Source organism: Cetorhinus maximus, chromosome 5, assembly GCF_964194155.1.
Source record: "Cetorhinus maximus chromosome 5, sCetMax3.hap1.1, whole genome shotgun sequence".
Classification (NCBI taxonomy): Eukaryota; Metazoa; Chordata; class Chondrichthyes; order Lamniformes; family Cetorhinidae; genus Cetorhinus; species Cetorhinus maximus.
The window spans coordinates 138,326,777-138,354,367 of NC_135883.1; the positions used below are offsets into that span (position 1 = coordinate 138,326,777).

Below are 27,591 nucleotides of genomic sequence, written 5' to 3' on the forward strand. Positions count from 1 at the left end.
CAATTAAGTTCATATATTCACATCATAAATTTAATGTAAAATATTGAAAATATATGTGAAAATGCATTGTGTAAACAATCAGAACTTGCCCCACCCAAATAAGCCCCATACATAATATAGAATATATACCGACGTTCTAAAATTGCCAACTGATTTATCATTTATTATCCAGAATTAATTTCTGCTAAGTTTCTCCCTGAAATTGGGATCTCTCCATTGCAGTTTTTTTTTTGCATTTTGACATAGACTGAGGGGACCAGTCTGATTCAGAGTGAGAGAGCAGTGTGTGTGTAAATGCAGCGCTGAACTCCAGCAGCCCCATGTGCCTGTCAGCGGTTGCACATTTCTCCCTGTAGAGGAGCTAGTGACTCAGGAGCCGATACCAGGAAGCTCATCTTGTCTGCTCTGTGATGTTGTGCACTCCTTGTGTAGATGAAGCTAAAGTGAAAAGATCAAGGGGGTGTGGGAGTCAGAGAGAGAGAGAGAGAAAGAAAGAAAGAAAGAAAGGCGCCTGGCATCTTGTAACAAGTAAGGTTCCTGTGTATAGCGCTGCCTGTTACTGTGTAATGTTTAACCCTGAGCTTTGAGCGAGTGCAGCCCTGCTGGGCACCAGGGACTTGCTGCAAACACCTGGGGCCCTTTCTTTTCCATTCCCTCCCTCCCTCTCTCTCTCTGTCTGTTTGTCATTGTATCTGTGCAAAATATTTAACAGTTTAAATATTTAAGAGTGACCTCTCAGAGATATGACACTACTTTGCTGCTTCACCGTGTTGAGATTGGGCAGCCAGGTTTTTCAAGTCACTTTTGCTCCTGCAATTCTTGTGTTTGGCTGGATGTTTAGATGGTTTGCATGTTTTAATTTTATGGTTAAGTATCCAGCCCCTCGCTGGATGTCACATTTTTGCAGTCTAGTGAACCGAGTGCAATGCAGTTGGATTTTGTTGAAAAGCTCACTTATCTTCAAGATGTGGTTGACGCTGGCAAAGGCGTTTTTCATTCGCTACCCCTGGTGACCCTGGGGGTGGTGATGGGTCTCCCTGAAGCACTGCAGCTCTGGTGCTGATTATAATACAATATTCCCTTAAAGGTTTTAGTTATGGAATTTCAGATTTTGCCATAGAAGCAGAAAATGCTGTAAACACTCCACAGGTAATTGTGCCATCTGTGGAGAGAGGAAGGTAAGGCTCAAGTTTCAGGTCAGTGAGTTTTCGACAGAAGCCCCACAGTTGTTATTCCCAGATCAATCCACACCACACACTTGGTGCCCCCACCACCTCCATCAGCCCTGCACTGCCTCAGTTGGAATCTGACTCCCAAATGGTGTCCCATTTCAGCTTGAGATGAACACCTTACCCATTGCAAAGACCTTGCCCTTCTATGTGGTGGAGGTGTAGGTTTGGGAGTTACTGTAACAAAGAGCTATGTTAAACTATGCTATCATATTATCAGTGACTCATTTTGAGATCAAAGCCAAAGGTATATTGTTTTGTATTAAGTCGTATACATCAGAAAATACATGTAAAAATGCATTGTGTCAACAAGCACAACTTGCCCCCACCCCGCCCAATAATATAAGCCCCATACACAAGGTGGAATATCCTGACTTCTAAACTTGTCAACTGATTTACCGTTTAATATCGAGGATTCATTTCTACTAATTTTCTCCCTGAAGTTGGGATCTCTGTATTGCAGGTTATTTTTGGGTTTTCACATACACTGAGAGTACCAGCCCGATTCAGAGTGAAAGAGAAGTATTACTGCAGAGCTAAACTCCAGCACCAATGGGTGGATTTTTCTGTACCCGCTGGCGTTGGGCATGTTCGGTGGCGTGAATGTGGCAAGAAGGCCAAAAACCGGTTTCGCGATGTTGTGAAACCAGTTTGCGATCGTCTGCTCAGCCTGTCGATGACGGGTCGTGTCTCCTGCCATCAGACATCAGGAACCTTTTTGTAATACATTTGGATATCGTTATAAGGCTAGCCCACCGGACTCATCCCCGCATGCTGGATCGTCCGCCCACGTCAGTGTGATTGCACGCCGACATGTTTCACAACTGCACATAAGTGACGTGCAGCTGGTGAGCTGCACTTCACTTGGGACTTGAAGGTTTGTTTGTCTACCTTGCTTCGGGCAGCACTCGCAGTCATCAACGCCAGGCTTCACAGGCAGCACCACATCACTTTTAGGGAGGCCTATGGGCAGGTCTCTACCTACCAGACCAGCCATAAGGCGGGGGTGGCTGCAGGGCTAGGACTTGCTTGGGGAGCGGGGAGAAGTGGCCTCAGGCGAGGGAAGAGGCAGCGGGGCGAGGGCTGTACTTGGGAAGGGGTTATCCCAGGGTGTGTGTGGAGGCATAAGTTGATCTGTACAAGTGGCCTCAAGATGGTGAGGGCTGAGGACACAGTCTCCAGAGCAGATGAGGCCAGATGGAGATGTGAAAGTGTGTGTGAGAGAGTGAGTGGTGATGTCTCTTGTGCTGCCAGTGAATGTATGGTGGGCTTGAATGTGAGAGTTTAGAGCGATGAGATGATTGCCTTACTCAGGCTGCATGGATGAAATCATGCTTCCTCTATCTGCATTGGATGGTCAGCCTCTTCTGTGCAGCATTGGCACTGATCACCACTGCTACCGCCTACCAAGCTGGAGTAGTTGACCCTCCTGTGGCCAGAACAGGGGTAGAGGACATTATGGCGGGCCTCCACGGCATCCAACAGGCACTCGAGGGACACGTCACTAAACCTGGGGGGCGGGGGGTGGGGGTGGGGAGGGGGGCGGTGGTGCAGTCTTCTTGTCTTTCGGGGCCATGTCTTATTTGCAGCACTGAGAGGTGTATGTACAGCTGTACTTTAAATGTGGTGCCCGGTGTGCTAAAGCGATGAGGTGACGACGTGGCGGGTGAATCGGAGCCTGCCCGCCATCAAAACAGCGTGTTTTCCGGGAATGCATAATTAACGCAGCAGGATCGGGACATTGCGGCGGGCAGGTAAAATGTCATTTTCCCACCCGCTACCGCACTTAGTGTAAATCTGGGACAATTCCGTCCAGTGTGTCTGTCAGCGGTTGCACATATCTTCCTGCAGAGGAGCTAGTGACTCAGGAGCCTATACCAGGAAGCTCATCTTGTCTGTGCTATGATGCACTGCGCATATTGGGTTGATGGGTGGTTTCCACCACATGTAACATTGTCTACCTCAGCCCATCTGCTGTTAAAACTTAGTCTGTGGGTTTGTCCCTTCTGATTAGCCTCTGTTCTTCATGAATTTCAGTTCATCCAAATCTTTGTTGTCCATATCTTGCCCTGAGCCAAGCCCTGCTTGCCTGTCACAGCTGTGCTTACTGACCTACGTTGGTTTCTGGTCATCGAACACCACCTACTTAAATATTCACAACCTCTTCTTTTAAATATCTTCACAGCCTCACCACCCCCTGCCATCTTTATAACTTAATTAAATCTACAAAAGAAAAACTTGCGTTTATTTCATGACAATTGTACTCCCCAAAGCACCTTAACAGCCAATGAAGCACTTTTTAAAAAATTCTTTGATCACAGGATGTGGACTGGCTAGCCTGGCATTTAGTGTCCATCCCTCATTACCCTTGAGAAGGTGGTGGTGAGCTGCCTTCTTGAACCGCTGCAATCCCTGTGATGTAGGTACACCCACTGTGTACTGTTAGGAAGCATCATTGTTGGATGTAGAAAACATGGCAGCCGATTTGGGTGCAGCAAATTCCCACAAACAACAATCTGATAATGACCAGTTTTTAATAATCAGTTTTTTTTTTAATTGAGTGATAAATATTGGACAGGACAGCTGCCTAATATTTATTGCTCATAACTGCCCTGCTGTTCTTTGAAATGGTGCCATGGGATCTTTCACATACACATGAGGGGGCAGGCAGGACCTCCATTTAACCTCGCATCCAAAAGACAGATGAAATCAACCCTTCAATTCCTCAACACTGAATCTCTGTTGCTCTGACTCTAGTCTTTTGTGTACCCTCATCCCCATTTTACTTCACACCAGCAATCGTGGTTATATCTTCAACTGCCTAGATTCCACACACTTCAATTCTCTCCCTTAACCCTCCTATCTCTACTTCTCTTCCTTTAAGGCCATAGTTAAAATCCACTTTTTTGACCAAGCTTTTGAACTCCTTCCTAATATCCTCCTCCTTCAGCCCACCGTCCATTTTGGGTTTTTCTTTTACTACACATTTGTGAAGTACTTTGGTAATGTTTTTCTACGTTAAAGGAGCAATGAAGTTGCTATGTTTATAAATCAGGCTCAAATCTGTTGGTCCAGTTTTTGGACTGGGCATTTTTTTTTATGTGTGCAGATTGTCCAGAAATGCCTGAGTTGTAAATTGGATACCAAAAGAATTCCACCCACTGCCCCCCCCCACCCCCATGTAATTCTCTGTCCTACACTGTACAGGAATAGCCATTGAAGCCTTTCAATAATATTCTTCATGAGCAATGTAAACACTGCACTGAGGTCACAATCCCACCCAGTTGTGGTATCCTGCACTCTGCCCTGCCTTGATTTTGGCAGAAGGGAGTAGCTTTTACAAGAGCCAAATGTCATTGCAAGTCCCATCTTTTCCTCACTAACACAAAAGCAAAATATTGTGGATGCTGGAGATCAGAAATAAAAAAAACAAAAAATTGTTTGGAATAGTCAGCAGCCAGACAGCATCTGCGAAGATCGAGGGAAACAGAGTTAATATTTCAGGTCAATAACCGCTTGTCAGAACTGGGGAAAGTTAGAAATGTTTTAGCAAGTGGTTTTAAGCAAGTGAAGAGGGGCGGGGGAGTGGGGAGGTTGGAAAAAGGACATAAGGGGAAGGTCTTTGATAGGGTGGAAGGCAGGAGAGATTAATTGACAAGAGGGGTTGGTGGGGCAAGGCCAAAGGGAGTGGGAATGGGACAGGTAAAGAAAAAAATGCATCTGGAGGAAGTGTGAAGGGCAGAATCATGAACAGCTACTGTCCGGCTGTAAAACTGAACCCTGCAAAGAGAAAGGAAACAAAATGGAGGCAGAGGTTACCGTCTGAAAGTGTGGAACTCGATGTTGAGTCTGGAAGCCTGTAAAGTGCCTCACTGAAAGGCGCTGTTCCTTGAGATTACGTTGAGCTTCATTGGAACACCACAGGAGGCTGAGGACAGAGAGATCAGTATGAGAGCAAGTTAGAGAATTATAATGGCAAGCCACAGAAACTCAGGATCGTGCTTGTGATTGAACAGAGATGTTCCACAAAGCCGTTAGCTAATGTGTGTTTGATCTTCCCAATGTAGAGGAGACTGCATTATGAGCAGTGAATACTGTACAGTATACTAAATTGAAAAAAATACGCGTAAATTGCTTTTTCACCTGGAAGGAGTGTTTGGGGCCTTAGACGGTGAGGAGGGAAGATATAAAAGTGCAGGTGTTACATCTCCTGCATTTGCACAGATGCTGCCAGACGTGCTGAACATTTTCTGTTTTTATTCCAATTTTTACCCCCAGATCCACGGCTGGGCTCCTGATGGTTTGCCATCTTTTAGTTCATGGTTTACCATTCGTATTTTTACCTCGCTTGCTGCAAATGCGGCTACTAAATATTGCTCTGAAAGGTTTCCTTTGAGTTAACTTTAACAAGATAGTGATGCTGCAGTGTAAATTGCAACAGCATTTGGTGTTCAGAAAATTCAACCATATTCTTACCTGCTGAGCATGTTGTTCCCTAGAAAGAGGGCGTGAATTAACGTTCAATTATAACATAGCCATTCCTTGCACTGCCTCATTGTCTGTCCATTTCTCTGACATTAGCAGCATCCGATTTTTTTTATACTGCCAATCGCTAAAAGACTGATTGTTTCCACCTCTAGTAAAATTATTCTTCCATTTTGCTGCCAGGTTATTTTTCTTTATTCTTCAGCTAGCGGGGGCTGTTTCCCACTTCTCAGCGGAGTCTTTTTTGCACCTCTTTTGGTTGATGTTTCCTGGAGGACTGCACCATTTTGCGACCCCTGTATTGCTTTTGAATCTCTTATTGTGCTTTCCATGACCAGCGCTATCTCTAGCACCTTCTTGAAACCCAGATTCACTTTGGACAATAATCTTTTCTGAATAGAGTCCTGCTCCACACCACACACTAAACGATCTCGGAGCATATCGTTCAGAGTCATATTAAACTCATAATGTTCCGTTAGCTGCTTCAAATTTGCCACATAGCATGCAATTGTCTCACCTGGGGCTCTATTTCGTGAATTAAACCTGAACCTCTGCATTATGACTGAGGCCTTGGGTTGAAAGTGACCTTTCACAAGGTCCACCAATTCATCAAAATTCTTCAAATCTGGGGCACTGGGTGGTACCAAACTTCAAATCAAACCATAGGTATTGCTCCCACAAGTACTCAAGAGGATCGCTTGCCTCTTCTCTTCCCCGTAATCTCCTTGGCTTGAAAAAAGAACATGAGGCAACCTATGTAATGAGACCAATTGTCTGTGGCTGGTTCAAAAGGATCAATTCTCCCAAATTGTGGCATTTTGAGAGGGGATAACTTCTTGAATTCTAATGAAGCTTGCCACTTACAATCACTGGGCGAGGTATAGTGCTGATTTCTTTTTAACGTGATTTCTTCTGGTCAATTCTATTTTATCCTCATCGCCAGTTTGTTGTAGGGTGGCTGAGTTGTACTATTAATGATAGACACTTCTTAGGTGGAAACTACACATGTGCTTTCAACTCTAACTCTATCCCTACACTGACTCTGAGGTAGCCCAAGCTACTCTCCTATTGGACATTACAGTTCATGTGATCTTGCCTAGAAAGAGGGTGTGAATTAGCATTCAATTATAACATAGTCACTTAACCAACTAGGGTAACTATTATAGGGTGGCTGAGTTGTACTATTGATGATAGAGTTGATCTGCAGACACTTCTTGGATGGAAACTTTTAAGTTTATTTACAATATACTCAGCAGCAACTACATGTGTACTTTCAACTCCAACTCTATCTCTACACTGATTCTGATGTAGTCCAAGCTACTCTCCTATTGGACACTACAGATCATGGGACCTTACTTAACAAGTATACTTAAAGGTACATTACACACTAAATAAAACCATAATTACTACAGTAACCACCATAAATTATCAGAATCCTAGCAAGCAACAGAAATTCGAAGCATGAAAATGCCTCACCGTGAACTCCACAGTAAATATTATTTTTTATAAATGGACACCTGGAAGCAATTTTTCCACCTGTAACCTGCACCCTGAGTTCCGGTAACATGTTAACTCCACGTTCATGCTCACACTTCGCGATATTATCTAACCTCCTTTGTGGGTCTCCTCGTAGCAATCCGTTTCAGTGGGTAAATTGTACTTCAATTATTGTCTTTATATAGAATGTACACACATCTCGTTCCTCAATTAACCATGGTGCAAGGGTCAAATTTGGAAATTTGTGCAAGGTTGTCTAATATTTTCTAGCAAAATAGATGCTCCTTCTGTGCTACTGTGTGACGAGGTGCCTTTTTAAAGCAGCTTTAGGTTGCTCATGTTTCCTCTCCAGCATGTATATCTGTTTCTCTCCTATAAGTGGCAGTGTGGCACTGACCTAGTGCAGGGCAGACAGGCTTCTCATGTGATCATACAGAGATGCAGCAAGTGAGAATCCTACGGGAGGCGGTTCACTTGTCAGCACCACACTTCAAAACAGAGGCAGCCAGTGCCATGATGCAACAGCCTTGGCTCGGCCACAACATCTAAAAGGCCGGCACTTCTCTTAGATCCACTCGGTATGTCGTTGCTATGGTAACGTCACATCCACTCAGCTACTTGTCGGAAGGCAAGCTGCTGCTCATCTTTAGATGAGGAGGACAAATTGGAAGCGTGAGATTTTTTTTTTTAAAAAAGATGAAATTTTATATTCTGCTGTTGAGGAATCGAGGCAGTAATCCAACCAGATCGGCCTCCCACCGGCCCATGCCCCAGCAGCTGGAACAACAGAAGCAAGAGTGAGTCTAATCAACTGACGCGGTAACTTTTTAACAATCGCTTCTTTGAATCTCACTGTTTTTTGACCATTCCATCAACGAAACCACATTAAGCCTTCTTGCTCCCTAACAATATATCCAGTCTTATGTGGAAAGTAGGTGTAAAGCAATCTGTACCGTACACTCACAGGCACCCAAACGCCTCTTTCACCTTTGATAGTCGAGGACTGTCACTGGTGAATACCCTCTGCAGCCCAGTTAAACCGGCGGCAACAATTTTTGCTGTAAGCAAAATAATTTTTAATCAATTTTTTAGAACGGTTTTATAGTTTACTAGAACTTGATTCTAGAAAATGTTATAAATAAAGCAACCATTTGATGAGCCAGCCAATGTTCTTATTTTGAAGATTTTTTTTATTTGTTGAAATTCTGAAAATCCACATGCACCACATCTGTGTTTCTTTTATCTATCCAATCAGTCACCTCTCAAAAAAAAAACAGATTTTGCCAAATGTGATTTGCCCATTAAAAAGCATGTGCTGGCTGCCATTGATTAATCATAGTCTTTCTAAATACCCTAATGTTATCTCAATTTACGGATTCTTAGAGTTTCTCCTCAGCCGACATTGAACTGGCTAGTCTACATTATCAGTTTAATCATTCTCTCCCTTTTTAAACCAAAGTGTTACATTGCACTTTTCATGACCACCAGATGTCTCATTGCGCTTTATTGAGTATTTTTGAAGTGTAGTCACGGTTGTAATGTAGGAAATGCAGCAACCAATTTGCACTTAGCAAACTCCCATAAGCAGCAATGTGATCTGTAATCTCCAGAGCAACACCGGTAATCTGTTTTTTGTGATGTCGATGGAGGGACAAATATTGGCCAGGGCTCTACAGATAATGCCCCTGCTGTTCTTCGAGGTAAATCCCTTTTGGTTCTTTTACATCCACCTGAGCAGGCAGACGTTTAACGTCTCGCCCGAAAGGCGGCATCTCGAACAGCCCCACACCTTCTCATTTTAGCGCTGTGCTTCGTTTTTCAGGCAGCATGAACAGCTTGATTGCTCCAGCACGCGTCCTGAAGAGTTTAAGCACCTGCAGGATCTTTTGGAGGAAGTGTCCGACACCTGAGCTACGTGAGACATGGAGTGTGAGAGGAACCTGCGGGAATTCCTACCTGAAATTAAACACTGCCGAACAGAGGCCAAAACGACTCTGTGAGCAACTAGCACCGCGAGAAAAAGCTCTGCTTCTATTTGCAAGACACAAAAGCAGCAAAAGCTCAAAAAAGGGGAAAAAGAGAATGTTGCAAGACGAGCCAGGTGAAGAAGAGGATGACCCTGAGAAAAGTGACTATGAGGACGAATCGGAAGAGGAAGAGGACGACACCCAGCCAAAAACTTATAAAGACCTTGAGAAAGTAGTGCCATCTTTCAGATTTGACTTCATCATGAAAGCTGGCCTGGATATGGCAAGGAAGTAAGTGTCGTGTCTTTGAACTGTTGAAAGCACTGGTAAGGCATGACAGCGTCGGCACTTTTTGGTGTATTTTAGCAGCAGGTACTGCTAATCAAACCTGACACGCCGATCAATTGTTCAGCTGTCACAGAGCACAGAGACTATTTATTAATTTTACAAGTGTCATCTCTTTTTCATTCTTCTTTCCAAAATCGCAGAACTAGCCTGTTTGAGTTTTGAACTGGTTAGGCCTGACACTCTGAAGGGCTTAAGTTAAGAAGTGGGAAGGTGAAATGGTACAAACCTTGCTGTCCATTATTGGCCACCAAACAGTGGTAAAGGGGGAGATTCAGAGACATGTCCTATTACTAATGGCGCTTGGTTCAAGCATGCTTCAAATCTGTGAATACAACAATCCAAAGTGGAGAGGCAGTGACAGTGATATACTGTTAGAACCTCCAGAGCAACACAGGAATAACTAGATTGCTGTAATTTTATGTGCTGAATTCCCAATAAATTACACTCAATCATCATATTGGGAACAGATGGTCATTTGCATTGTCTTAAATATTTTCTGACTCAAATTCCAACTTTCTCAGCGAGAAGGCCAATGTAAATGAATGGTAGTCACTGTACTGGCCCACTTCAACTTGCTTGTTGTTCACCTACGTGGGCCTATGACAGGCTGACTGTGGCCATGTGAGTTTGGTGCAAGGTTCTTCAACAGAACCTTCTAGCATTTGACTAGGGAGTGATATTAGTGTATAACTCTTCCCATTAGTTACCCCTGGTCTCGTTTCCTCCTTTTGGGGTAATTTTGACTGGTTTTGTTTTTAATAATTCCATCACCTAACACAGGTAACAAACAACACAAAATCTGATAAATGACCTATCGACAATTATAACCACACAATTGTTTAAAAATGTTCAGTGCTGGGAAGCTCCGTCTGCACCGTTTGCCCTGCAACAGGTTTGGAACCTTTATTTAAACTTTTTTTTTGAGATGTGGGTGATATTAGCAAGGCATTATTTATTTCCTATCCCTAGTAATCCTGAGTGCATTAGGGGTTAACCATATAAGAGTGGCTCTGCAGTCACATGTAGACCAGGCCCAGGTTTTCTTCCGTGAGGGCTGTTAAGTGAACCAATTGTGTTTTTTTTCCCAATAATTCAGCAGCTTTCTGATGCTATCTGAAAAAATTATTGAGTTCAGTTTCTCCACTGTGGGATGGGAACTCCTGACCACAAGGTTGCGGAACTGTCACAGTAACTACTAGGATACTGTTTAGCCTCGGATATCCGCTACCTTCTGTTTGTGCAGCAGCCCTTCACATAGAACTACATTAAAGGCGTCTGGAAGCCCAGATACATGAACACAGGGACTGCCATTCTGTAGCTTTCTCAGAAACATGCAGGAGTTCGGTCAAACAGCGTCTTCCGCTTCTGAACCCAAGTTGGCTGCCGCTTAGTGGTTTATTTTCTGATATGGTAATCCTCAACTTAATCTTTGCCTGTTACTGATAAACTAATGGATCTAATATTACACGGGTGTGTTTTGCCAATTTTCTGCGCTGGTTTCCAATCTGGTGCTCGTTGACTCCCTCCTGACGACTGTCAGCATTTTGCCCCTGTCCTCACTTAGCGTTCCCAGCTGGATAGCCTCTGTCCCTAGGGATTTATTCGAGTGAAATGAATGTCTGTCTATGACTTCCATACAAGTGATGTCAAAACCATTGACCTCAAATGCTGCTAATATTCCTGTGACCATTTCAACAAAGTAATCATTTATGTTTACTAGTTTTAGTTCATCCCCCCCGTTCTAATTTCATGTTTAAGAAATCTCGATTTTTCATTGACAGCTCTCTTGCTGTTTTAATACTGTGTAACAATTCTCACTGTGTGCTGCCTGTGTGCTGTTTCTAGCCCTTTCCCCTGCATTAGGTGCCCTGGCCACACACACCCTCCCCTTAAGACCTTAACTTTGTTCCTCCTCATCATCTTTAGGTCATCCACATGCCTTCTCCCAGCCAAGGTGGATCCCACTTCATTGTTGCTGCCATTGTCACCCTGGCTTGGCTGTGGCCACTGCTCAACATTTTATTCCGCTTCCCTCCTGCTGATTTTCACTGGGTGGCTTCCCTTGACCTGGGATGACTAGGCGTATGAAGAGAGTACAGATTATGAGTCTAGGTTTCAACCGTGGCTCAGTGGGTAGCACTCTTGCCTCTGATGATTGTAGGTTCAAGATCCATTTCAGCACCTGAGCACAATGCTGTTCTGGAGGGAATGTCAGAATTTTGATGCAGTAAAAACGAAGGAATGGAGGAGGCAGGGCGGGGGCTGTTCTGTTTCAGCTGGTAGCTAAGGCATCTGCTGATCAGACAATATAGGCTATACCATCAGTGCTACCTTACAGCTGTTTGATACACTGCCATTCCTACACTAACATTCCCTATAGAAATTGTGTCTCTGGGCTCCCAAATACATATGGTGAAATTAGCGTGTATCTGTTGAACTGAGTTTGTGTCCTTTCAAAATTGGTTTAAATTGGCTTTCGTGTCACCCACGACCAGCCCAAGTTGGGCTTTGATTTGAAGCCGGGTGCTGCAGCTATCGCTGAATGTTATACCAGCCAGTGCAGTCTTTAACACCAACTTGTGGTTTGCTTTGCAGTAAAGTGGAAGATTCCTTCTATAGTAACAAACTGAGACTGAACGGAGAAAAGCTACTGAAGAAAAGTAAAGTGGTACGTTTTATATTTTCATCTCCATTTATTTCAAATGCACTGGTCATAACAGTCTAAAAGCTGCCCACCGCTGCGTAACTTTAGTCGATGGGAGTATCTTCATCCTTTGCAACATCCAGGCCCCTTGCCAAACAAAACTCAAATGTACAATCCTTCACACCCACCCCAGACTAATGGCTGATGTTTGTTGTGTTTTACAGTAAGAGATACTCCACAGCCTTCATTGTCTAAGAACCAGAGCAGCGGGGATTGAGTTCCTATTTTAACTGATGGATTGCAATATTGGCATCAGATCAGGTTGAGGGTTTTTACTTACACTGTGTAAAAGAGGTGCTTTTACTTACACAGAGCGAGCACGTGAGCTGGGTCAGGAGGTCCAGCCAGAGGTGGGGATGCCAGGACTCTTGATTAACTGTGAATTTTGAATTTCCACTTGGGAGGGAGCAATCTCGCTTTTTTAACAGCAGAAAACAGAGGACCTAATGTACTTGTAATCCTACCGAGCTGTTTCTGTTTAAGCAAAAATGTCATTGAATAATAACTGAATAATAGAACAGATCCACATGAGCCCAAAACATGACATTGAAACATTTGTCTAATCCCTGATTATGGGCACGGTGGGTGGGTAGTATCATCATTAACCTACACAGAGATGGAAACCATCTGCCCTGTGATAAGATTACCCTGTGGCTCTTGCTGAGCACTCCCAGCTGCTGTCATTTTGCTGCCACAATTGTATCATGGGAAGAGGGAGCACTTTTCAGAAGCACCATTCCTATAGCCCACTAATCACAGGATGCTGCTGGAGAACGCGAGAGACCCCGTTCCTCACTGCTGCTGCCTCCTTTGCAGCGGAATGAACACCTGCCCGATCTGGCGGCTGGCAGTGCTAGGTCTGTACAGATTGTTTGCTTTAGTTTGTTGAATTTCGACATTTGTTCTGGAAAGATGAGACGAGCATTTTCCGTTTCTTGGGTTGCCTGCAGATAGAGATTTAAAGCAAGGGAGGGGCAAGAAACAAAAGTTGTTGAAAATCTCAACTAAAATCTGCAAATTCCTTGAAATCTAACGCAGGTCTAGCTAGCAGCGTCTGTCAAAGTGCTGGTGCTTCATCAGTGTTCTCTATCCAAGATGTTAGCTTCCGAAGAGAGTACAGATTATGAGAATAGGTGTCAACTGTGGCTCAGTTGGCAGCACTCTTGTCTCTGAGTCAGATGATTGTAGGTTCAAGTGCCCCCTCCACACCTGAGCACAACGCTGTAATGGAGGGAATGTCAGAATTTTGACGCAGTAAAAGTGAAGGAACAGTGATATAGTTCCAAGTCAAGAGAGTGTGGGGCTTGGAGGGGAACCTGCAGGTTGTATTGTTCCCATGCACCTGCTGCCCTTGTTTGTGTAGGCAGTAGAGGTTGTTAGTTTGGAAGGTTCTGCCGAAGGAGCCTTGGTGAGTTGCTGCATTTCACCTTGTAGACGGCACGCACTGATGCCACTGTGCGCCACTGGTGAAGGGACTGAATATTTAAGTTGGTGGATGGGATGCCAGTCAAGCGGGCTGCTTTGCCCTGGATGGTGTTAAACTTCTTGAGTGTCATTGGAGCTGCACTCGCCCAGGCAAGTGGGGAGCATTCCATCACCCTCCTGAGTTACTTGCTGCAGAATTCCTAGCCTTTGGCCTGCTCATGCAGCCACAGTATTTATATGGCTGGTCCAGGTAAATTTCTAGTCAATGTTGACCCCCCAGAACGTTGTTTAACGTGTCTTATTCGAGGAATAAACCTAAAAGAATGAAAGGAAACAGAGGTAGAATTAATATTGAAATCTCCTACAGTAAATTTAGCAGATGTCCCGGGGAAGTAGCATCTATACGAGTGTTTCCATCGATGCTTGGGAAGGCTGTCGCTCTTCTGCTGAAATTGCGAGAGACCAGGAGAGCCAATGCGGATCTTCAATCCCGCTGTTTGCATTTTGGATGTAAGTGATGGGCCCCTGTAGTTTCTAAATGACTCAACTGACTTCAGGTCTGAACGAGGATTTGTTTTCTTTTTATACTGTAGGTGAAAGAGGGCGATGTCCTGGATCATCTTATCGGGGAGGATAAGGAAGCTGAAACAGTCACCGTCATGAGGGTGATGGTTAGAAAGGTTGCTGAGGACATGACGAATACGGATAAATACAGAGTGACTTTGAGACGCTGGAAACATCTACAGTTGCCCAGAGAGGAGGTGTTTAAGTAAGACCCTGCTGTCCGCCTGGAGGAGCACTGACTGGGTCTGGGAGACATGGCACAGGAGTTTACGAAATACAAGGCTGTAACGCGACAGGAATTCACGTGGAAGTTTTTCCTACTTTCCTCCATGATAGCACAGACATTCACAACAGTTTGCATTTATGTAACGCTGGTCACGTGACAAATATTCCCAAGTGTTTTGCCAGGGGCTGCACCAACGGCTCACAGCAAGGGAAGGAATTCAGGGTGGGCGGTGGGGAAATGAGAGAGAGGTTTTAGAAAGGCTTTTTGAAGAGACCAAGGGAGGTTTTTGAAAGGGATTCAAGCAACCAAGGGAACAGCGATTGAAAAATCTGCCTCGTGTGGGGGGAATGGGGAAGAAGCAGTAACCTGGTGACTGAAGCTGGGGCGAGGTGGTTGGGGGGAGTGGTCGGGGTTGGACATATTGATGGAGAAGGATACTCTGATAAGATGGAGAGAGGCTACTGAGGGATGTGTAGATGAGAACCACGATCCTGAAACGCACAGCCACTTGAGTTTGGAGAAGACCAAGGGGTGACAATTGTGCTGCACTTTGTGTGTGAACATGAGCTGCGGGCTTTTTAATTAGTTGAAGTTTGTGCAGGCAGAGAGGCAGGCAAGAAGCATAAATGGTGAAGAATGCAGAAACAGGCTATTCGGCCCATCAACTCTCTTCCAGTGCTTTTCTCCTTGTGTTACCTAATCTAATCTCGCCCTTATACCTTTTAATACTGCTCGTTATCAAACGTCTTTCCTTTTAAAAACATCGTCCAACCGGCGGCCAGTGTGGCTCCCAAAATGCTGATATAAGCTCACAGCAAACGTGGGTGAGAATCAGACTATGATTGGAGGCGCAGCGAACACCAGCAGCTGTGAAAATGTGGAGATAGAGTGAGAGAGAGACACTGTGGAGCGTGCGATGACACGCTTTCTCCCCGCTCCCCCCAGCCCTCTCCCTGCTTTCCCCCCGGCTCTCACCGTGCACCCCGGCACTGAATGATCCGTGTTTGGGTGCCACTAGGCCTCAGGCCTCGCTCCAGGTCTCTCTTCCCTGCTCATCGCACCCCCTCCCCCACTGATTGGATGAGTCAGTGAGGGTGGGTGGGTGATTTTCACACAGATAATAGTGCAAATCTGGGACGATTCTGCCCAAGTGCAGCAGCGGGCAGGTAAAATTACGTATTTCACGCCATGTCATCCCAAAACCCACTGCATTAGTTATGCATTCCCAGGAAACGTGCATTTCGATGGCGGGCAGGTGGGCGGGCTCTTATTCGCCTGCCATGCCATCACCTCGCTGCCTCATCGTGCCAGGCGACATATTTAAAGTCCAGACGTGCACACACATCTCAGTGCTTCTAGCCCAGGCCTATTTCAGAGAAGATGTCCATGAAAGGCAATAAGACTGCAGCCCTCAGGTTTAGTCACACATCATTGGAACACCTTATGGATGCCGTGGAGGCCTGCCACGATGTCCTCTACCCCCGCTCTGGCCGCAGGATGGGCAGCAGTGTGACCAACCAGGCTTGGGAGGCGATGGCAGTGGTGGTCAGTGCCAATGTTGCACAGAAGAGGTTGGCCATCCAATGCCGATAGAGGATGAATGATCTCATCTGTGCAGCCAGGGTATGGCAACCATCTCAACACTCTAAACTCACACACTCAAGCCCATCACACATTCACTGGCATCTCACTTATTGCCAGCTCAAGGGACATCACCACCTATTCTCTCTCACACACCCTCACATGTCCATCTGGCCCCATCTCCTCTGGAGACTGTGTCCTCAACCCTCGCCACTTGCACAGATCCACATGTGCCCCCACACACACCCTGGGATATCCTCCTTCCCCAGTACAGCCCTTGCCCTGCAGCCTCTTCCCTTGCCTGAGGCCATATCTCCCCCTTCACCAAGCAAGACCTTGCCCTGCAGCCATTGAAAATCCACCCCCATATGGCTGGTCTGGTAGGTAGAGACCTACCGTGAGCCCCCCCTAAAAGTGATGTGCTGTTTGTGAAGCCTGGCGCTGATGACTGCGAGTGCTGCCCGAAGCAAGTTAGACAAACAAACCTTGAAGTCCCGAGCGAATTGTAGCTCACCAGGCGCATGTCGCTTATGCGCTGTTGTGAAACACGACAACATGTTTTCCCGCCGATGTGGGCGGACAATCCAGTGGGAGGGAGGGGTGGACGATTCTGGCGGTGAGGCCTAAGAGTGATTTGCAGATATATCAAATGATGTCGGAGAATGCAGCCCACAATTGGCGGGCTGAGCGGACAATCGCAAACTGGTTTCACGCTGTCAGGAAACCGACTGCGCCATGTAATCTGCCCACGCTACCAAAGATGCCTGACACCAGTGGGCACGGAAAATCCCGGCCAATCTCTCTCAGCCATTCAACAGGTCAATTTTCAACTAAGATTCTTTCACAGCACAATCCAAGTTGTCGGAGCAAAACTGGAGCGTTGAACACCCAACCATGTAGATTACTGACATCACTCGTACTGTAAACATCCAATCCAGATACTCTGACTGACCTACTGTTTACTGTCATTACCCAAATAAATACAGGACTGACCATTCTTATAATGGTAATTGCAAGTATGTGTAAGAGGAGGGGGTGTGTGTGTGTGTGAGAGAGAGGGAGGGTGAGAGAGAGTGTGTGTGTGTGCACGAGCGCGCAAGAGGGGCACGTGAGAGGGCTGAGTGTGCACGATGATGTCAGACCTGTTGAGTTTTTCCAGCATTTTCTTGTTTTATTATTTCAGATTTCCAACATCCGTAGTATTTTGCTTTTAATTTGTTTGCTTCTTTTCATATGTCAGCTTTTATTTTTTGAGATTCATGTTGAATGTTGTGCCAGACCTTATCTTTCCGAAATATGCTCCTCAGCCCCTTGAGTGAGAAAAAGGTTGAAATGTGCACCTCCCCCACAAATTGTTGCAGAAAATTCCAAACGCTAAGCCACAGTCTGTGTGAAGAATTTCTTTCAAAACATCTGCTTTAATTCTTTTTGTGAACATACTAAATTTGTGTCCCTCATCCCCAGCTCTGACCAATTAAATGTCACTATTAATCTTCTTATAATCCTTAATTAACACGAAGATTTCTATCAGGCCATCCCATAATTATCTCCACTCTAGTGAAAACGAGCCCTAACCTCTTGCATCTCCCTTCGAAACCTCTCACCCCTGGTGACATACAAAGATGTTTGAAAAGTTGTTCTTCTAGGTGATGAAGTGATGGATGAGGCTACTGGTAGTGGTTGTGAGGGGTGGGCATCTTGCTCTGTACCACAACTGTATACTTCCCAACATCAGAAGCACATCCTCACTGCACCACATAGTGTTATTACTATTCCTGGTTATCCACATCTAGAAAACTCTCTAGCCCACAAGCTACTATTTGCAATAAGCAGCAAACGAACCTGTTCCTTTGGCCGCTGTTTTAATATGTTTAATTGAAGTTGGTGAACGCCTTCATTAAAATAACAGTGTAATGTTAATAGGAGCGAAGTCAGCATCTGTCCAGTTATTCGGCTGCAGTCATTTCTAGATCGTTAAATATTGCTGCTTCTGTCAGCAGTTCACCTGAACTCCTCCGAAGTTTTAGGTCTGTGGGCACCACCACTGCTTGTGATGCAGCTGCTGGGACACGGACAAGAGTGGTCAGGAGCAATTTCCCTCAAGGGTATCTCTCCTTTCCTGCAGTGGAGAAGCCAGCCTCCAGTCAGCCAGGAGCTCTCCATGGCGGTCCAAGCAAGATCAGCAGTGTGCTATGTGGGGAGTCCTGCGTGCCTGATGTTCTCAGCTGAAGTGTGCCACAGCACCGTCACTTAGCATCTTCTGGAAGCTGTTTGTAAATTGCAGGGGGTAGGATTTTTTTTTAACATGTACAATGTGTGAATACTTTCTTTTGATGAAAGCATTCCTAGGGTTCTAATTAGAATAATCCATGTCAGATAGTATATTATGGATTTGAATTTCGACACACCCCAACCCTCCAAAGCTGGGCTGGTCGCTCAGAGATCACAGTGCAACTGATTTCCAGTCAGTCATTCATGATTTACTCTTTGACGTTTCTGACACTGTGATTTCCCCTCAGTCACATTGTTAAATAGTGGATAGCGGAAAATGATTGCAAGGCAGCAATCTGACTGGAAACATGGAGGCAGTGTCACAGTCTCCAGCAATACCAAGGCTATAATCTCATTGTACGGTTCATATAACCAGACAAACTAGGAGGACAAAGCTCTAAGGTTTTAGTATCTATCTGAGGAGGCTACAGCATTTAAATTACTTTAGCCTCTCATATCTATCGAGATGTGTACCCACTTTTTCACCATCATGCTTGGTGTCCCTCGGTTCTGTTACAATTAAAGCTGCATTCAGGCAAGTTTCTTGCACCTAACTGCTTATCTGCCATTTCTAACAGAAAAACCCATCAATTCTATTGTACAGAGAAACTCCCCTCATCAACAGACAATACTCGAACACAGGATTCAGATTCCTCTGAAATTCCTGGGGCTAGAGAGGGTGCAAGTCACAGTTTCACTTGGACCTCAAAAAATGGTCCAAGATCCCAGATCTTCTGGGATCCTGCCACATTCCAGTCCGATCTTGATATTCCAATCGGGGGAGCCATGCATTTTAAAAATATTTGGCTTTCTTTTCTTTCCATCATTTGCAAATTGAGAGAAACTCCAAAGACAAAACACCTTACTGACACAGGAACCCTAAATGTCTGTAATTCTCCAAATCGCCTTCACAATATCTGCTGCCTTTAAAAAAAAAATCAAGAAAACCAGACTGCCCTGTAATTCACCCACGTGTTGACTTTGCGAATGCAGAGCAATTGCACCTTGGAGTCTAAAAGTGCCTCACACTTGCACTTTAGCACCAGAGTAATACACTGTGCTGCAGACTTTGTAAGATGTCGCATCCTGTGACCAAGGATGGAGCAAAGGTGGGTAAATGGATCTGAAATACAGGTTAAACTTGATCTGATAGAACCGCCTTGAGGACAGGATGACAAAATGTCGCATATTTGAAGGGACTATTCCTTGTTTTGACTGTTTGTCCCAAAGGGCCCCCTTTAGTCCCTTATTTGTAGGTCATCTTGTGGGAGCCTGAGCCTGGGAGCCTCTGTGTTTAGTTTTGTGAGCATGTGCACTCCAACTGTTGGCCAACAGGGGGAGGTATGGTGACCACAAACTAACCAGCACTGCACCCCCCCCACCTCCCCAAAAACAATCTACTGGCCACCAGCAACCCTCCCCCACCATTGGGTCCCATGGTGGAAGTGTTCCTTGTTTTATTTCATAAGAGCAGGTCACCCTGGAGCTGAATGGCCTACCCTATAACTGTGCCATAGGTGGTCAACCGTATGTAGAAGCCTGGCAAACTCCCGACGCCATACATTGTTAAAGATGTAAAACCATTTTTAAAAGCAAGAAAAGCCAATTGCTGACATGGAGCCTAAAGTTTACAAGTACCTCTATCTTAGCAGGTGTTTTAAGATCCCCCCTATTATGAGCAGTGGTCTTTAAAGCGATTCACAAGCCAGGTTGCAGAACATCATGAGCAACAGTATATTTTATATAATAATGGATTGTATTTCTTGGTGCAAAGAGGTTGGTTGTTTGGTGAGCGAGATAGCATTGGTATGCACTTTGCACACTGATGTATTAACAATTACTGCAACTGTAAATGTAAATTATTATTATGGAAATAAAAATATTTTCAAACACCTACCATTAGTTGACTTAAATATACGCATCCTATTTAGAATATTACCGAAGTGAAATGTTCGGGTATCACTGGGTTTCCGCTGAAGTTATAACCGTTGTTTTTACCCTGTGTGGTCTGATGGATGAACGTGCTCATAGATCTTGATGTTGAAAACCGGCAGAGCTTGGATCCCAGTGTAAGTGGCAGGATTATTCGCTGATGACCTCGGACGCACACCTCGCTGGAGTAGGTGGGATGAGTGTGAGGTTACCTCATTATGCCAACAGCGGGCACTTCGCTGAAGGAGGGAGACTGGGAATGGCCGGGGGTGTTCACTGAGGAAGATGGTGCCAAAACTTCCCAGGAGAAAACGTGCTGCCAATGTATCTATCAGCACTTGCCATAGAATGTACAGCGCAGAAACGGGCCTTTTGATCCAACAGGCCTCTGTCAGCGTTTATGCTCCACCTGAGCTTCCTCTCATTTCCCTTCATCTCTCCTTCTGTTCCTTTCTCACTCATGGATTTAGTTATTCATTTCAGCCACACTTTAGTTAGCAAATTCCACATTCTCCAGGTAAAGAAGTTACTCCTGAATTCCTTATTTGGATTCATTAATGACTATCCAGGATTCATGGCCCCTGGTTTTTGACTCCCTTGCAAGTGAAAACTTGCTTTTGTAGCGAAGGTGAAAAAATGGTGTTGGTAAAATCAGGGTTCAAGCCTGAAACCCCAGGTGCAGTTCACTCGTGCTGACATTCCTTCATTGATCAGACTGGCCCTTTAACTGATCCCCAGGATACAGACGAGGAAACTTCCCCTGCCCACCAACCAGCCCTCCACCCCACTCCCTGGAGGATACCCCTTCCTGGCCATATCCTCTTTGCCCAAAATAGCACCCCTCAGAAATAGCCTGTGAAGGCCGGGCTCCAGCCTATTGGGCCCCACCCTATTTGATGACTCACTGCATTTTGGCTTCACAGTGTCTGGTCAAAGTTGGATATACGTGTGTTGTGATATTGCTTTGTAGGCAAACTGGGGGTGGAATTTTTCTTGCCTGCCAATGTCGAGCGTGATCATTGGCGTGAGCAGGCAATATGGCGCGATTGGTTTTATGAAGGCGTGCAACCAGTATGCGATTGTCCGATAAGCCTGTTCCCACCATCGGAGGTCGGAAACCTCATTGTAATACATCTGCATTATATAGCCAGCCCGCAGGAATCATTCCCAGACTGCAAATTCATGAGAATTTTAGTTGACTGCAGAACAGTTGGGCAATTGTACATATTATACAATCTCCTCGCTAAAGCTGGCCATGGAGCAGTCACTGCTGGAGGCGCTCACAGCCCCCTGCAATGTCATCATTCCGGTTTGAATTAGTCTCTCCCATGGTTCAAGCTAACAGGGCAGCGCAGGTTAGGAGAATGGCTACGTCAATCGGTCAGATGGAGTGGAGCGGAGTTGGGTGGGATTTCAGGCAACCATGTAGCAGACTAATCTTTGGCCATCCAAGTGGTGGCCAGCACTCTCTGGGAATCGTTAATCGGCCTTCACACTTAACCAGGACAAGTTCGTAGTATACCCATGCTAACCACATGTCTTTTTTTATTCATTCATGGGATGCAGGCTTCACTGGCTGGGCCAGCATTTATTGCCCATCCCTAGTTGCCCTTGAGAAGGTGGTGGTGAGCTACCTTCAACCACTGCAGTCCATGTGATGTAGGTACACCCACAGTGCTGTTAGGGAGGGAATTCCAGGATTTTGACCCAGCGACAGTGAAGGAACAATGATATATTTCCAAGTCAGGATGGTGAGAGACTTGGAGGGGAACTTCCAGGTGGTGGTGTTCCCATCTATCTGCTGCCCTTGTCCTTCTAGATGGTAGTGGTGGTGGGTTTGGAAGGTGCTGTCTAAGGTGCCTTGGTGGATACCTGCAGTGCATCTTGTAGATGGTACACACTGCTGTTACTGTGCGTCGGTGGTGGAGGGAGTGAATGTTTGTGGATGTGGTGCCAATCAAGTGGGCTGCTTTGTCCTGGACAGTGCCCAGCTTCTTGAGTGTTGTGGGAGCTGCAGTCATTCAGGCAAGTGGGGAGTATTCCATCACATTCCTGACTTGTGCCTTGTAGATGGTGGACAGGCTTTGGGAAGTCAGGAGGTGAGTTACCCGTCGCACGATTCCTAGCCTCTGACCTGCTCTTATAGCCACAGTATTTATATGGCTAGTCCAGTTCAGTTTCTGGTCAATGGTAACCCCCAGGATGTTGATAGTAGGGGATTCAGTGACGGTAACGCCATTGAACATCAAGGGGCGATGGTTAAATTGTCTCTTGTTGGAGATGGTCATTGCCTGGCACTTGTGTGAGTGAATGCTACTTGCCACTTGTCAGCCCAAGCCTTGATATTGTCCAGGTCTTGCTGCACTTGGACATGGACTGCTTCAGTATCTGAGGAGTCGCGAATGGTGCTGAACATTGGTGCAACCATCAGCGAACATCTCCACTTCTGACCTTACGATAGAAGGAAGGTCATTGATGAAGCAGCTGGAGATGGTTGGGCCTAGGACACTACCCTGAGGAACTCCTGCAGTGATGCCCCTGGAGTTGAGATGACTGACCTCTTTCATCCTGCAGGAGGAGTACATCAGGATCATGGGGCCTGGTGAACTAGCCTGATGGCCTACAGAGAGTGAAGACAATGGAGAAGGCAGCGACTGAGGATCCTGGCTACGCAGAGGCAGGAGCAGCAACTTCAAGAAGAAGAGGCAGGTGGGGCTCCCACAAGTGCTGCTGAAGAGCCTCAGTGAGCCATTGCAGGCCGGTGCCTAGCTAGACCCAGGGCCTATAGACGCTGCCTTTCATTTCTGCAGATAACCGAGAACCAGTGTTGTCGAAGACTGCGCACGTCTAAGAAAATGGTCACTCACATCTGTCAGCCACTGCAGGATTTGGTGCCACCAGGACATGGAGGGCATCCACTGCCAGTGGCTGTGAAAGTGACCGCAGTGCCCAATTTCTATGCCAGTGGCTCCTTTCAGGACTCCACAGGTGACTTCTGTGGGATCTCACAAGCCTCCAACCCCAAATGCATCCCGGGTGCCATCTTTGTGAGGGCACACAACTTTGTGCATTTTGCCCAGGACCAGGAAAGCCAGAATGCAAGAGCGATTAGGTTCACCCAGATTTCGGGTTTCCCACAGGTTCGGGGTGCAATCGACTGCCCTCACATGGCGCTCAGATCTCCATCGCAACACACGGTGGACCACACCAACCACAGGGAGCTCCATTGACTGAATGTGCAGCTGGTGTGCAACTACCAGAAATGCATCCTGCAGGTGTGCGCACAGTTCACCTACATCCTCAGTCAGTCACAGATCCCTGCAGTATTCCAGTGTCCACAGAAGCTGCAGGGATTTCTCCTCGGGTCAAAGGCTACAGACAGAGGCCGTGGCTAATGACACCCATGCAGCGGCCTCAGACTGCAACAGAGTGACACTATAATGAGGCTCATGCAGTAGCTCACAATTTGGTAGAGCAGACCATCAGGATGCTGAAGATGAGGTTCCGGTGCCTGGACCAGTCTGGTGGAGCCCTGCAATACAGTCCACAGAGGGTGTCACACATCGTTGTCATCTGCTGTGCTCTTTACAACCTGGCGCTGCAATGGGGAGACGTGTTGGCTGAGGAGATGGAGGAGCTGGAAGTTTCCTCCGATGAGGAGGATGCCAATAGGGATGAGGATGAGGAGGTCCTCAGAGGCAACAATGATGGTGATGAGGCCCTCGCACTGGCCAGACAAGGCAGGCGCGTTCGGGAATGGAGGCCCTAATAATCGTTCAATTACAGGAGGATGATGACAACATGCAGTGAAGACACTCCATAGATCTTCACAGAGCCTCTGAGAATGTCTGACTCCTGTCTGGCTGAGGGCAGCTCGCCTGCGCTCTGTGATCAGGGTCATAATATAGAGATACAGCCATGAACCTTTAGAAGCACCTGATCCTTTGTCCACCTTCAACACCTAAGCCCTTCAGGAGCACAGCATCACTGGTCACAGATGCTGAAGAAATGTGTGCTGAGAGCACACAGAGAGAATGAAAGAACTCTGTGGTGCCTGCTCACTATATTCTGGCAGCAATGATCAGCACCGTCGAGGTGCAGGCATCAGTAATGTTTCCAGGGAATGTGAGGCCAGACCATCACTTTGGTCTGAAGGCTGCACAGAGCACAGGGAAGAGGCCCTGGACTGAGACATCTGCTTTATCTTGAGCAGAAAGGTTTCACACCTGAGTAACAAGAACACTGCTCATTAGAACAAGGAGCCATAGGCAGGGAGACATTCTTGGGAGTTTACTTACATAATGTAAAAGGGGCTAACACCCGTGCGCAGGCTGTGCATCTAATTCTCCCCAACTTTCCTAACCCTGCCGCTACATCTTGGTGCTCCCCGGACATCCACAGCGGGGGTGGAGGCAGCCTGCTGACTGCGATGCCCTGTCTGTGATGAACTTGGCGGGTGTCCTCTGGAGGGCCACGGCTTGGTGGGCCCCGGCCTGCTTTCGGGGTCCTGCTGTGTGGCAGTGGCACCCTCCTCAGCCTGTGGAGCTGGAGCTGCTGGGGTCACAGGAAGAGGGGATTCGGATGAGCCAGACACTTTCAGAGTCACCTGGATGGATGGCCCCGGGGAGGTACACCTGCTGATCCTCCTCCCTACGGGCGCCCAAGGAACCCTGGCTGACTCCGTGAGCAGAAGAGTGACATTGAGCTATCCCGCACCCCTCTCGCATATACACCGTTGGAATCAGCGATGGAGTTCAGCCTGTGCAGCAGTGCAGGAGCGAAGTCCTGGACCAAGGTCTCCATGGCAGCCACCATCCTACCACTATAGACCTCGGTGCGTTGGCATGCTGGCGCTATCATCGCAGCCTGAAGGTGGACGAACTCCTCCATTGTGCCTTGCAATCTGAGGAGTGCAGCGGACATCCCTTCCTGGTGTTCCCGAGCTTGCCTTTGCAGCTCCAGCAACTGTGACAGGACCGAGTCCAGAGGCTCATCATCTGACTCGGACTCAGCAACGTTCTGGCCTCCAGCAGTCCTCCGAGTGCCGGGGACCTGGGAAGTCCCTGCCTCCGCCTGCTGTAGATCAGACAGTACGATGTGTTCACCAGATTGTGATTCCGGGGCTATTCTAAAGCTAAGTCCCACCAAGGTGTGTGTCTCTGCACTGGTGGAGGGTGTAGGTGAGCGCTGTGAGGGGTCTTCAGGGAGAGTGCCTCCAGACTCCTCTTCAGAGGTTTCTTCAGGGCTTGACTGGAGGCCCTGGATCGTGGACTCTGTCGGCTGTTTCCTAGATGTGCCTGCGAAAGCAAGGAGAGATAATTAGTGTGAAACAGGACACATCACTCACAGCTTGGTTGTCTGATGGATGTCGCACTGCTGGATCCTCACTTGGTAGAGCACCTCCGACCTCACCGTCCGCACAGGAATGGTCCAGATCCTCGCCGGCCAGATGGATGGCTCTGTTTTCAAAGTCGGTTAGGACCTTGATTTCAGGCATTCCTCCACCGGTCCGCGACCTCTCCCTCTTGTCGTGTGCCAGCTTGTCCTGAAAGAATAGAGATGGAGAAAGTGTAAGCAGGACGCCTACCAGGCCATATGATGAGTATACCTGGCCTGTGTGGGTGGTGAGTGGTCCCATGGATGGGATGAGGAGAATGACAGTGAGTGTGAGAGAGTGAATAGTGATGTCCCTTGGACCAGCAGTAAGTGAGAACCCTGTGGATCTGTGATGGGTTTGTGAGTGTGTGAATTGAGAGTGATGAGAAGAGTGACTTACCCTGGCAGAATGGAGGAGATCATTCATCTTCTCGCAGCACTGGGTGGCAGTCCTCTTTTGAAGGGCATTGGCGCTGACCACCGCTGTCTCCACCTCCCAAACTGGATTAGTGCTGTTGCTGCCCATCCTGCGGCCAGAGTGGGGGTATAGGGCATCCCGGCGGGCATTCACGGCATCCAAAAGGCGCTCAAGGAATGTGTCACTGAACCTGGGGGTTGCAGTCTTGGCGGCTGGCGTGATGCAGCGGTGGGGTGATGGCGGGCAGGCCCACCCACTATGGAAACGGCGTGTTTCCCGGGAGTGCATAAATAATGTGGCGGGTTTGGGACGATTCGGCATGAAAAGGCGCCATCGTGGCCGGCGGGTAAAATGTCCTTTCACCTGCTAATATTGGTAATTTTGCTTCAGTAATATATAGATTGAACAGACAGGAAGTCCTCCTGAAATATATTAGCCTGAGACAGAATACTTGGTGCCCCTCAGACATCTACAAGGAAACATTCAACTTGCATCATCTCTAAAGGATCTTTGTATAGTCTGTATAGGTGTTTTCCCCTTCACTTTGAGCTTCACTCCATCATCAGATGCTTCTCAGATCCTCCCGCACTTCCATTCGAGTCTGATGCAGGAACAGCAGATTTTTATTATATTGGTCATGATGTCGGATAGAGCTGTTGGAGTCTGTCCTTGTCTACTCGGCTCGCAAAGGCATTTCTCTTCTGAGTGAAAGGCAGCATTGTTGAGGCCTAGTTATCTCCACCCCTGATAGCATCCAGGAGCCACACTTTCACAGGGTCACGAAGCTGTCATTAGCAAGAGTCAATATATAGGACTCCATGTTTGTCTTTGAATAGGCACAGTAAGGTTTGCTAAAAGAAAAAAGCCTGATTAGTGCTTACAGATTTTCCTAAGCTCTACTGTCAACATAAAAGTATCTTGATAAGGTATTTACATTGAAGGAAGAGACTAAGTCTGGCTCTAGGTTCCATGTTTGTCTTGAGGCAGTATCTACAGGACATTTTTGATTGATAAGGGAGTTGAGGGTTATGGGTAGGGGGATAAGCAGGAAGGTGGAGTTAAGGCCACAATCAGGTCAGCCATGATCTTATTGAATGGTGGAGCAGGCTCGAGGGGCCTACTCCTGCTCTTGATTCTTATGTTCTTATGAGTCAGCTCCAGTTGAAAACAATGTACAAAATTCTGGGAGTAGAGCGGCTTTAGAGTCTCAGTTCCCCAATTTTTCATTGGTTGCTGGGCTTCTTGCAGTGCCTGAGGAAAACTGACCAAAGGTTTTGACATCCCTGAGACAAGGAGGCTGCAAGCTAAAAGCAAAAAACTGCAGATGCTGGAAATCCAAAACAAAAATAAAAATACCTGGAAAAACTCAGCAGGTCTGGCAGCATCTGCAGAGAGGAGCACAGTTAACGTTTCGAGTCCATATGACTCTTCAACAGAACTGAGGAAAAATAGAAAAGAGGTGAAATATAAGCTGGTTTAAGGGGGGTGGTTGCAAGCTATCCTGCTGCCAGGTCCTTTTAGTGTCTGGAGCAGTGCCTGCAGCAGCAGCAAAGTGGCAACATAAATGC

General features: G+C 46.6%; 1 protein-coding gene across 1 annotated transcript; it reads left to right on the top strand.

Annotated features, from left to right (window-relative positions):
* The first annotated feature begins 410 nt into the window (after window positions 1-410).
* Window positions 411-17,023, top strand: mtres1 (mitochondrial transcription rescue factor 1). The gene is made up of 4 exons (XM_078542532.1): window positions 411-528; window positions 9,034-9,469; window positions 12,122-12,194; window positions 14,249-17,023. The coding sequence occupies exons 1-4, from the start codon at window positions 411-413 to the stop codon at window positions 14,426-14,428; spliced, it is 807 nt and encodes a 268-aa protein (XP_078398658.1). The 3' UTR covers window positions 14,429-17,023.
* Window positions 17,024-27,591: the final 10,568 nt, after the last annotated feature.